Source organism: Rhinolophus sinicus, chromosome 5 (genome assembly GCF_057876585.1).
Source record: "Rhinolophus sinicus isolate RSI-liver-muscle chromosome 5, RSI-T2T, whole genome shotgun sequence".
Classification (NCBI taxonomy): domain Eukaryota; kingdom Metazoa; phylum Chordata; class Mammalia; order Chiroptera; family Rhinolophidae; genus Rhinolophus; species Rhinolophus sinicus.
Genome location: NC_142505.1, coordinates 108,648,866 through 108,661,215, shown reverse-complemented (window position 1 = coordinate 108,661,215; position 12,350 = coordinate 108,648,866). Strand labels below are relative to the sequence as shown.

The 12,350-nt window shown below is 43.5% G+C and overlaps 1 protein-coding gene across 3 annotated transcripts in view; it reads right to left on the bottom strand.

Annotated features, from left to right (window-relative positions):
* Positions 1 to 12,350, bottom strand: part of RNF216 (ring finger protein 216) — a 116,281-nt gene that overhangs the window by 13,943 nt on the left and 89,988 nt on the right. For all 3 annotated transcript variants that reach the window (XM_019753628.3, XM_019753630.3, XM_019753629.3), the window contains exons 14-15: positions 11,172 to 11,269; positions 1,968 to 2,190 (exon numbers count right to left, since the gene is read on the bottom strand). In XM_019753628.3, coding sequence (XP_019609187.3) covers positions 1,968 to 2,190; positions 11,172 to 11,269 — 321 coding nt within the window. The remainder of the gene's footprint in view (positions 1 to 1,967; positions 2,191 to 11,171; positions 11,270 to 12,350) is intronic.

Below are 12,350 nucleotides of genomic sequence, written 5' to 3'. Positions count from 1 at the left end.
CCTTGGCCTGATTCTGTGCCTGCCTCTCTTACTTTCCTCCCCTCGCTCACCACTTGCAAGTCACACTGGCCTTCTTTCTGGTTCCCAAACAGGCTGAATTTGTTTCATTTTGCTGGCCTGCCTTGCTCCTCCTCCTCATGCAGGTCTCACTGCAAGTGCCGCCTCCCAGAGACACCTGCCCAGACCATTCTACGGTCGGCCACCCTCCTCCAGCCACCCTCATTTGCTATTGCACCACTCTCACTATTCCTACACAGCACCAACTCCAAGCAAGACTCATGTGTTAGACCGTACACTCCATGAGGACAGGGCCTTTCTGTCCAGACAAGTCCTGGCAACACTGAATAGCTAAGAATGAAAGAACAAACAAATCTATCATTTCTCTAGTGAACTGAAATGGTATTTTTATCACACATTAAGTTCTTACGGGCCTGCTTCTGGTCTCTCGTTTGTCCCTTTGATCTATCTGCCTATTCTTGTATTAGTCTATATGGTTTTTGCTTAGTGTAGCTCCATAGTAAAAATTAAGTCTCATTTTCAAAATTATAGGTAATTTTTCAAGGAAAAAAATCCTACTGAATTTAAATGGCAATTGCAGTAAACTTCTACACCATCCTGGAGAGAACTGATCTCTCTATAACACCAAGTCTGCCCTTTGAGGGACGAGATGCTTCTCTACTGTCTAGGTCATCCTGTCTCAAGTGAAAGCTGAGGAGCAAGGGGCTAGCACTAGGTCGCCACGGCTCTGCTGGACTTCCCCAAGGCCGTTCATTTGCCCCAAGTTAGCAGGCTACTCACTGTTAGGCTGAATCACGTTTTGGTAGAACAAGCCTTGTTACAAGTCACATTGCTATCCTTACAGATCAACTTACAATTGACTGTAATAGTTTAAAATTTAATTATTTTAACAACTGATACATTTTTAATACACTTGTTTAAGAACAAAGTACATTTCCCTATGTTCAAGTCTCTTCATGTCGTTCGATATTGTTTTCTGTTTCTTATTAAAGTTTATTTCTAGGGTAATTTATGACATATTGCTACTGAGGATGGTATTTTATTTTTTATATCTAGCCATCTTTCCATTGCTTCTAATAGTGTTCCCGTTGATTATTTTGTCTTTTGTCACGTTTAACATGGTAGACCTGCTTTTCTCCTTTACGTAAAAAAGTGCTTAGAATAGTACCTGACACAAGTGGATGCCCAATAAACGTTAGTGATTATCTTCTCCAATATCTGTACCTTTTCTTTTATTCTCGTAGCTAATTTCATTAACTAGCAGTTCCAAAACAAAATAGCGATGATAGTCTTATAATTGACTTTTGGGGAATGCTTCTATGTATTTCACTATTAAATACATGCTAATGACCATTTTTGAAATATGGGGTTTAAAAATAAATAATCTTTCTAATACTAGTTTTTAAAGCTCATGTCAAAAGTGTATATAATGATTTTTATTAAATGTCTTATCATCCAAAGATATCGTATGGTGAATTATATTAAGAGGTCTTAATACTGAACCATCCCTGCATTTCTGGAACAATCTCACTTAGCCATCGTTTCCATTTGCTGACATTTTATTTATTTATATTCATAAGTAAGATGAATCTGTAGTTTTCTTTTTTAGGGTTATCACTGTCACATTTTGATATCAGCATTATGCAGGCTTTACACAAATACTTGTAAAATGTTCATTACTTTTCTATGCTCTGGAATATTTCAGGTGGCACAGAAAAATTTTATTCACTAAAGGACTAAAAAAATTTGCTCATAAACTATTCGGGCATGTTGTTTTCTGAGGCACAGCTTTCTGATTACTTTCTCAATTTTTTCTGTGGTGATTGGTCTATGTAGTTCCTATCTTTTCACAAGTCACAATGTGTTATATATATATGAAATGCTGTTTCATTATATCACCTTACTGATACTCCCCCTACAAAGCAACAGGCAGCTGTACATTCACTTACAGTGGGGTCGGTCCAGAGAGAACATCTTGAACACTCTTGGCAGGGAGCTCCCGGAGAGCGAGGATGCTGGCAGAAATGGTCATACCCGTTGATGGATACTCGACAGAGGTAGCACATTTGGGCACCACAGCGGCAAGACATGCGGTTGCAGCCTTCGGATTTGATGAGGCCGGTCCCACATTTGTGGCATTTTCTAATGCGGGCAGCAGTCATTTTTTCTTCACTGAAAAAAAAGAACACGATTAAAGATAGCAGGGGAGACGAAGAGGAAAGAAAAATATTATGGCCATAAAGTATTTACTTCTTTCCACATACTGGGGGTACCAAAAAAAAGTATACAAGTGGACACGTTAGTTAACACTGCTCAAGCAGTAAGTAGTTTGCCATAATCAGAAGTGTCTGGACGCTGATGGTAACCACTTTGAGCACCTCTTATAATTGCAGAAGTCAAACGTGACTTGTATTAACCTGTTGTTATCGGTATATATTATTACAATTTTAATAGTTTTTTCCTTTCTTAAAATGTGTATACATTTTTTTGGCACCCTCTATATAATGATTGCCTAGCCCTTTTGGTGACATTCAGAGTGAAAAGAGGTATTTTAGAGTCTGAGAACTGGGTTCAGTTCAACAGTTGATGACCTTGGGTAACTTTATTCAATTGATTGGAGACTCAGTTTCTTCATTTTTAAATTGGGAAAACCCAACTTTCTCATAGTTTTGAGAATTACAGATAAAATACGAAGTACCCTGGCACAGTTCCTTGCATGTAGCATTTAAAAAATGACTATTTGTTATAAGAGGCTCTATAGCAGGGGTATCCAAACTTTATTCAATGTTTTTTTACCAAGGGCCATATGCGGTAAAATACACAAACAGCCAGGCCACTCACTCGAGGCGAAGTATGTATTGCCTCACCTGGTTTATTTAAGTAAACTAAATATATTTTTGGAATTTGCTGCGGGCCAATTAAAAATGGATTGCGGGTCGCAGTTGGCCCACAGGCTGCAGTTTGGACACCCCTGCTCTATAGGCTTAAAATGGAGAGGAAAAACTCAGGCTCTTCCTAAATAATGTGTTTTATATATACAAAGCTGGATAACGGAGAGCCAGTAAGTCTAAAGCTTAGTTACATTCACACCTTGGATTTTAAAATACTTGGCATGGCGGTAGGACAGACAGAGTTAGGGACAATCCAATAGCCTATCTATGACTTCTTCCTGTTGGTAGAATCCACCTCCATTGTTGGAACCCCCGACTCCCTTGCAGCTAAGGGATCAGCATGCATATGACTCAGTCTTGGCCAACTGGAAGCTTGTAGAGAAGCTACGTATTTCCTGGAAGACTTTTAACTGACATAGAGGGGCAGATGATTAGAGTCAAAATGACAGGTCTCGGCTCTTTGTTAAGAGATGGCACTGCTGAATTAAGTTTTCTGTGGTGCTCTGTTCCTAACACTTGCCACCTTGGTCTATAATTGTTTATGTGTCAGTTCTCCTCTGCTAAGTTGAGTTCCTTGAAGGCTGAGGGCAGGGCTGTACTGGTATGAAGAAGTCCGAGTTTGGTCTTGACGGGAAAGTGTGAAAAGGTATGCCTACTGAGACTAGGGAAGAGCATGAAGGATCCAAAGGGCGGACAGTGAAATTGAGATTCATCCCACTGCTCCAAGCACTTCTCTCTCCAAGTAGGAACCCAGAGTGGCCACGAGGGAACTGTTTCCATATAAAGACTAATAGTCTGGGGATAAGTTCTGATTCATAGACTCTCTCCTAAGACTGAGGAAAACGCCACCCTCTTCCTTCCACTGCTCCAAGTTTTTCTGCTAAGTAAGAGTAGCTAGGTTAGTCAGGGGCAGTCAAGTGTTTTTAATTACTGATATTTAGAAGACTGCTGTGGTAGTATGCTTCTTAGAAGCCAGGCGATGTATTTAAAAAACAGAAGAATGCATTAGGAAATTGGCTGCTATTCACTTAGGTCTAATTTTTGAATGACCTAAAAAGAAGGAAGGCACAACTCTGGCTTGAAAAGAATTTAAACCCAGTTCAAGTTACAGAAGAACAAATGAGTTCTAACTTTTGCTGAATTGGAAACCTCATCAAGGAGACAAAGTTTAAATAAAGTGAATTTATTATTGTCAACTTAGTAATATAATACACATGTTCATGATTTCAGTTACTTAGCAACTGTGAAGGCACTTGTCAATGCTTCATGTTCAGACTCACAAGGTTCCGATGAAAAAGTTTTCAAAATGAAAAGCTATGACAAAACACAATTGCAATTTATTTATTTATTTTTTTAAAACAACCATTGTTTTATTGGGGAAGAGTATGTTTCTCCAGGGCCCATCAGCTCCAAGTTGTTGTCCTTCAGTCTAGTAGTGGAGGTCGCAGCTCAGCTCCAAGTCCAGTTGCCATATTCAATCTTTAGTTGCAGGGGGCGCAGCCCACCATCCTATGTGGGAATTGAACCAGCAACCTTGTTGAGAGCTCATGCTCTAACCAACTGACTCATCCGGCCACCCCTCTGGAATGGAAGCTCAGTGGCCTTCAATCTAGTTGTGGAGGGCGCAGCTCACTGGCCCATGTGGGAATCGAACCCGCAACCCTGTTCAGAGCTCGCGCTCTACCCAACTGAGCCATCCGGCCGCCCCAATTGCAATTTCTATAGCACAGACTTTCTTGTAAGAGCACCCTTGAGACTGAAGCGTGGCTTTTAGTCGTCGCACTCTGGCTGCCTGGGGCTGGCTGACTTCTTCCCTGGGCAGCTGTGTAAGCTGTAGTGTGGGAGAGAAGTGGCTCAGAAGAACCCAGGTTACACAGTCCCTCGTGAAGGTTCGGGAAGAGGGTACATTTGCTTGTTCTGTTCCACTAGTCTGTCAGTTGCCCAGGTGAAATAATAATGGGTGTGGTAGGGGAGAAAAGGCACTCCTAAATGAATGGAGGATACATCAACATCACAAGCGATACTGTTCAAACAGCTACTCACGAATACCTTTTCAGGTCCCCTGCTTTGGCAAAAGAACAGGACTAGGTAGGGCCAGAATGGCCGAGTACCAAAAAAGGATTGCTATTATGGGATGTGGTGACCACCTACCCAGTAACATAAAAATGCAAAATGGGGAGAAATCAGTTACTTCTCTTGGGAGACGGGTGATTTGGCAACTAGATTCTAAACTAGGCAGGAAACAAACAGCCCCACAGGACGTGTTCCTGTTCAGAACAGGAAGAGAAGCTGAGCTGCAGCTGTGCCTGCTGACCTCGTGTTCAAACAGGAAGAAGGCTCACTGCCCTCTTCCACATAACCAATGAAGATCCTATGATTCCATGATTAGTTTTCTCACTACTATTTTAGTATGCTGGGAACTCGATGATTCCGTTTATATGAACTATCTACAGGCATCTGAATATTTCCCTGTGCAAAACAGACAAATCATGAGACAGACAGAAAGCAGATTAGCAGTCTCATGGGGAGTAGCTGCTTAATAAGTGCGGAGTTTTTGAAGAGATGGCCTCACACCGGCCTCATCTCACACCACTTACTATGCTGTATTTTATGATTCAGCAACAATAAACTGCTTATAATACCCTATGTGTACCCTGCTGTTTCTTTTTTTTTTTAACATTTTTTTTTTCACAGTGTGTTTTTACAGCACCCATCGGCTCCAAGTCAAGTAGTTACTTCAATCTAGTTGTGGAGGGCACAGCTCACAGTGGCCCATGTGGGGATCGAACTGGCAATCTTGTTGTTAAGAGCACCGTGCTCTAACCAACTGAGCTAACCGGCCACCCCATTTCTTACTTTTGACACTCAGCAGTTGGCAGGATTCCTGGGCTCTCTGGTCCATGGAGTAAGCACTGTATGGGGGGGAAAGAAGTGGAGCACCCCCACCCTCCAAAAAGTAAAACCAGATTCCTGTGGGCACCACTAAGACCGGTGCAACCATGGAAGATGTCAAAAGCGCAGGGCTCTGACTCCCCTCACACCGCCTTCGACCTCTCTGCGCCCTGTGCAGAAGAACGGTCCTACACAACAGCACGTGCCTGTAAGCCCAGTAGGTGCTGCCTCTAACCACAGCTGCTGCTCCCGATGTCAGTTCTTACCAGAGCAAATAAACACAGCCTCTGGCAAGTGGTGCACAGCTATTGATCTGGAAAAGGCTGTTTTTCCCTGTCCAATAAGCAGAAGACACCAGAAGCAATTGGCAAAGAACCTTGATCATCTATTGTCCAACAGGACAACACACAAGAAGGTGACTATTCAAATAACATGCAGATACAATCTGGTGAATAGGAGGTGACAGGCACTCTAGGTAGGGCACACTAACATGGTATGTGCATGCCACAGGGTGGGAGCTAAGTGCCATGAAAATACAGAGATCTGTCCTGTTTACAAAGGTCTGGTGGTCAGGTGTGTATATCAGGCTATTCCTTCCAAAGTCAAGCACACGTTGCTGTGTCTTGTACCCCGTACCACAAAGAAGTCAGACACTTGGGAGGGCTTTCTGGATTTTGGAATCAACACATATCACAATTGAATGTGCTCTCTGATCCATTTACTGCCAACACAAAAGGCTGGCAGGTTTAAGTAGCACCCAGACCAAGAGAGGGGCAGACCAAGACCTGAGTGCAGCCAGTTGCAGGAACGGACAGGGAATCAGAATGCGGGCTCTGCTTCAAAAAGTAACCAACTCTTCTCCTTCTAAGAAACACTTCCTGGCCCATGACTGAGCCTGGAGTAGTCCAAATGCCTGACCACGGGGCATCAAGAACCAGTAGAGTTGGGTGATACGCCATCACCAACTCCAAGCAGAATACCTATGACCGGGCCTGAGCAGGCCCTAAACACAAGAAGTTAACTGTTGATGTACCTGCATCACACTGGTAAACCAGGGCCTTCTGGGAGCAGCAGCTGCAGCAGCAGCTAATACTTCGGGAAGCCTTATCATGTGGCAAAAACCATTGTGGGTACTTTAATCCTCACAACCCTACAAGTAGATATGATTATGCTCTGTACTTCACAGATGAGGAAACTGAGACATAGAAAAACTAAGAAATCTGCTCAAGGTTCTTAACTACAGCTGTGCATAAGGAGCACTCAGTACACCTGCCCTGACTTCATGGATAAGACGTCCTTCTTAGGGGCAAAACAAAGGTCCAAATAGCAACAACACAACCCCCTACTTGAGCCAGAAATGCCATATTCACAGTAATGAGAACAGATTTTTTGGGGAGCTGGCTCGTAAAGTGACTGAAAGACAAGTCCAAATGAGAAGTTCAAAGTGTTTTAGGCAATAGCACAACTGCTGGAATGAGTCTATTGCCTGAAAAGATGACGACTTGGAGGAAAGAATAATGTTGACATACTCATCACTGCAAGGTAATGCCACTGGTCAGGCTGGAGGCCACTCTCAATTATAAAGGCCGACTGACAGTGGTAAGCCTAGATTTGATGAAGCAACACTAGACTTTGTTAGTTGAGATGGTATTTGTGATTCTATGTGGTCACTCTTACTAGTTTTCTACTGCTGCCATAACCTTAGTTACACCTGCAAAGTCCCTTTGCCACGTAAGGTAAAAATATTCACAGGTTGCAGGGCTTAGGGAATGGACATCTTTGGAGGCGATTCTTCGGCCTATGATAGTCTGCCTTCTGGCCTCCAAACATTCATATCCATCCCACACACAAACCACAGTCACCTCATCCCAGGAACCCCAAAGATCTCTTCCATTACAACGTCAATTCCAAGTGCCACATCTCTTCTAAATCTACTCAGCTCAACAGTCCCAAACCCCATCATCTAAATTAGGTAGAGCTGAGCCTCTGAATCTGATCCACTCAGACACACTCCATCTCCATCTGGCCTGAGAAACCAAGGAAACACATTACCTGCTCCTAAAATATGAGGGGACAGGCATAGGATAAGTTACAGATATTCTGCTTCAAAAGGGGAGAAAAATGGAAGGGAAAAGGAGTCACCACTCCCAATCAACTTGGAAATCCCGCCAGGCAAAGTAAACTCCCTTATGTGTCAGATCTGAGAAGAATCCTGTGGTTTGAGGCTCTGCCCTCTTGGCTCATGGCTCCGCTTTCTGAATGATCCTCCCTTTTTCATGAAAGGTAGCATATGCTTGCATCTGAGCAGCTCTGAATCGGCCTGTTTCCGCTCGTGGCATCCACACGGTCTCTTTCAGTCCAAGCTGGCAGTGTTTCAGATGATATAAAATTCTCAAGAACCTTGTGGGTCTCCCATGTGTGTCACAGGGATTCATTCCTTTTGACGTGAAGCTCATTCCTAGATCTTTTCCAGGTAATCCCACGCTTACTTTTGGCTTCTGCTGAGGTGGCTGAGGGATGACGCCCCGGCTGCCTAGAGGCTCCCTGGTTAGATTGTGAGGCTCTGAGTCACTCTGTGTCTTCAGAGCCTTTGCATGACTGGGTGCTCTCGACACAACGTCCTTGGTTTTTTCTCTAGAGCATGCTTTTCCTGACAGTGAATCTATCAATTTTAGCGTCTTTTATCATCTGGATAAGGATGAGAATTTCAGAAACAATAATCAAGTCCTGCTCCTTTTTGTTAACAGCTTTCCCCTCAATTTATCTCTTTCTACTTGCATTTTCCACTCTTCAATACTTTGCTTGGAAATCTCCTCAGTTCAAATGCCCAGTTTCATCATTTATAAGTTCTGCTTTCTACATACCGTAGGACACAAATCAGCTAAGCTTTCTGCCAGTATGTAACACGGATTCCCTTTCCTCCAGTTTTCAGGAACATGTTCCCCTGTTCTTCTGGGCCCTTCCCAGCACCTCTGATGTCTGCATTTCTAACAGTCCGTGCATGGTGACTTAAGATGTAAGTATTCTCTAAGACAATTTTGGTTTTGCCTGGAATGTTCCTCACTTATATCTGAGCCCTCAATGGAGGAATTTCTAATGTCCACATTTCTACTAACAGTCTGTTCAAGGCAATGTTGTTTTTTTTTTTCCCATGCTTCTTGAAATTCTTGCTGGTTCAACCCATTGCCTAATTCCAAACTCACTTCCACATTTTCAGGTATTTGTCACAGCAGCACTCCACTTCTGTTACCAAGATCTGTGTTAGTTTCCTATTGTTGCTGTGACAAAATGCCACACATTTATTAGCTTACTATAAGACAAATTTATTATTTTATAGTTCTGCAGGTCAGAAGTCTAGCACGGGTCTCATCAGACTAAAATCAAGGTGTTGGCAGGCTGCATTACCTACTGGAGGCTCTAGGAGAGAATCTGTTTACTGCACATTGGGCTGCCGGCAGAATTCAGTTCTCTGAAGCTGTAGGACTAAGGTCCCCATTTTCTTGGTGGCTGGGAAACGGAAGGTTGTTCCCTATTTCTAGAGCCTGTCACATCCCTTGGCTCATGGCCTTTTCCCTCCATTTCCAAAGCCAGAATGGAAGGCTGAATCCTTCTCATGTCTCTCTGACTCTGTCCATCATTCTATCTCCATCTGACCAGAGAAAGGCTCTCTCTCTCTGCTTTTTACTTTTTTATTTATATTTATTAGTATTTATTTATTTATTATCAGGGAAAGGGAACAGGACTTTATTGGGGAACAGTGTGTACTTCTGGGACTTTTCCAAGTCAAGTTGTTGTCCTTTCAATCTTAGTTGTGGAGGGTGCAGCTCAGCTCCAGGTCCAGTTGCCGTTGCTAGTTGCAGGGGGTGCAGCCGACCATCCCTTGTGGGAGTCGAACCGGCAACCTTGTGGTTGAGAGGAAGCACTCCAACCACCTGAGCCATCTGGCCACCCAGGAGCTGAGCGGCAGCTCACTGACTTCATTCTAGTTGCAGAGGGTGCAACTCACTGGCCCATGTGGGAATTGAATCTGCAGCCCCGCTGCCCAGAGCTCATGCTCTAACCAACTGAGCCACCTGTCCGCCCCTCTCTCTGCTTTTAAGGAGTCATATGATTAGATTGGGTTTACCTGGAAAATTCAGGTTAATCCCATCTCAAGGTCATAACTTTAACCACACCTGGAAAGTCCCTTTTGCCATATAAAATAACATGTTCACAGGTTCCAGAGATTAGGGTGTGGACATTGTAGGGGGGCATTATTCTGCCTACCAACCCTGTGGTAAAGAACACAGTCAGGAAGCCATGTACCCACCTTTCAAATCCCTGTTATGCCACTTACTACCTGCGTGACCATGGGTAAGTTACTTGGGTTCTCTGCCTCAGTTGTGTCATTTATAAAATGAGGATACCAGTATCTACCTGAGGTGCAGACCTGGAGATTGTTAACTAACCCTAACAGCCATTTCCCACTTCATTGAAAACCTGCTCTTTACCGTTCAAGTTTAAGCTGGACATAAAAGCACCAGGTAGAGACTACATATGGTGTCAGTGTTGGAGCCAGGTTGTGGCTATGTGACCCAGTCTAGATCAATAGAGTATGAGCAGAAGTGATACTTTATGTAATTTCTGCTTCACTTACAAATTAAAGAAAGCTGCCTGCCTGGCAACTTGTCTCTCTTTCTCCTTACCTGTGGGGTGGAGTGTAAATGTGGCTGCAACCCAGTCACTACCAAGCAGATGAGAACCACACCTTAGGGAATAGTGAGGCAATGAGCTGGAGGAACCCGGGCCTCTCAGTGAGCTCACGGGACAGATCGGCCCCACCTGTCTGATAAGGCTGGACTTTTGTATGAGACAAAAATAGACTTTTGCACTATTTTCATCAATGAATTTAATAAATTAATAAAGTGTTCAGCCATAAAGGGAGTGCTACACACTAATGGTGCTCACTGACTGCACTAATTTGCATTTTGGAGGTTGTACACCTAGTTCAAGTCTCAGGCCACCCGTATCCTATAGGAAATACGGATAGAAGAAACACGAGTGCAATCTAACCTAACTAACGGTGTTACCTGCTCATTCATTTACATAGTAGGGAGAAGAGGCGCCAACACAGAATTCAATGTTACATTTGACCCTGGGAGTAGTGCTCTGATGCAGCAGAAGTGAGAAACAGAGGCTCAGGGATTAGGTCACTCCCTTGAGATGACTTGAGACTACAGCAGGAGCTTGAGAACTTCTCCCCACAATACTCACTCCCCTCTGTGCCCAGAAGGCAGGCTAACGTGTAAGTGTGTGTGTGAGTGTGAGAGTGTGTGCGTGCGCGCGCTAGCTAAGAATCAGTCAGTAAGTCCCATGAATTATGTTACTCACATAGATGTTCGGTACTTGATGTCATCTTTTTCAGCCAGCTGTTCACAAGTGAGGCCACTGTGCTCTTTCCAGAGTCCCTGACACTTCCTACAGGTTTCCTGGGGATAAAGCAGACACACAAAGACAGTTCCTGGTGAGTAGACACCATGCAAGTTTCTGTTCAACAACAGGGAATGCGAAACAAGCTTCACTTGTCTCAAATTCTTTCACAGGATATTTCTCCCTTTTAGCAGGCAGATTTCTAAAGACATCTCTCAATAGAAAAGGAAGAATTATTAGAAGCGGAAAGTTCTCTCTCCTTAGATCAAAAGGATGTACTGTTCCCATCACCCAATCAATATAAGGCTTTCTATGATGCCTGGAGATACCTGGGGGGGAAAACCACCCCCAGAAGCCAGATTTATGTGATTTGGGGTTTTTAAGACTAAAATAGTGCAAGCTGCCTGAGGGCAGGGTCTGTTGGGGTCTTATTAATTTCTGCAATCCCTACGCCCAGTGTTCCAGTGTTGATGTGGCACAGAGAAGTACTCTTGTTGAACTGAATTAAAGAATGGTCTAGATTAGGATTACTAGGGGTCCTTAAGAGAGACAGTCCCTCGGGCGCCCCTCACTTGTAAACCTGGACTCATTCTCCACAGCTTAACTTCATTTACAAACACAAATTTAAAAAATTATTACTTTTTATTCCAGGGTCCTTCAGTTTATAAAATATTTTACCATGTGCCAGAAACTATCTCACATCAAATATAAGAATTAAAAAATAATCCAATTTAATTTCCACAAACGGAAATTACAACCCTAATAAGTACAGTAAAGGAAGATGTCAGCTTTAACTAGGGACCCTATCTGGTCTGGGGGGACAGTGAAGGCATGAGGAAGTGGAGCCTGAGACCCAAAAGATGAGTCCAAGAGAGAAAGGAGAAGAGCATTGCAGACAGGGGCTCAGTACGAGACTGGCAGGCAAAGCTCGACAAATTTGGTTCCTGTAGCTGGACCGCAGACAGTGAAAAGAGGTCTGCGAGGCCCACAGGGAACTTGGAGGGTGTGATGATCAGTGTGACTTTTATCCGAAGGCGTCAAAAGGTGTCACACATGGAAATAACATGATCAGGTTTGTGATTTTAAAAGATCATTCGGTGAAGACACAAAAGACAGTTGACTGACTTGAAAGAAATGGAG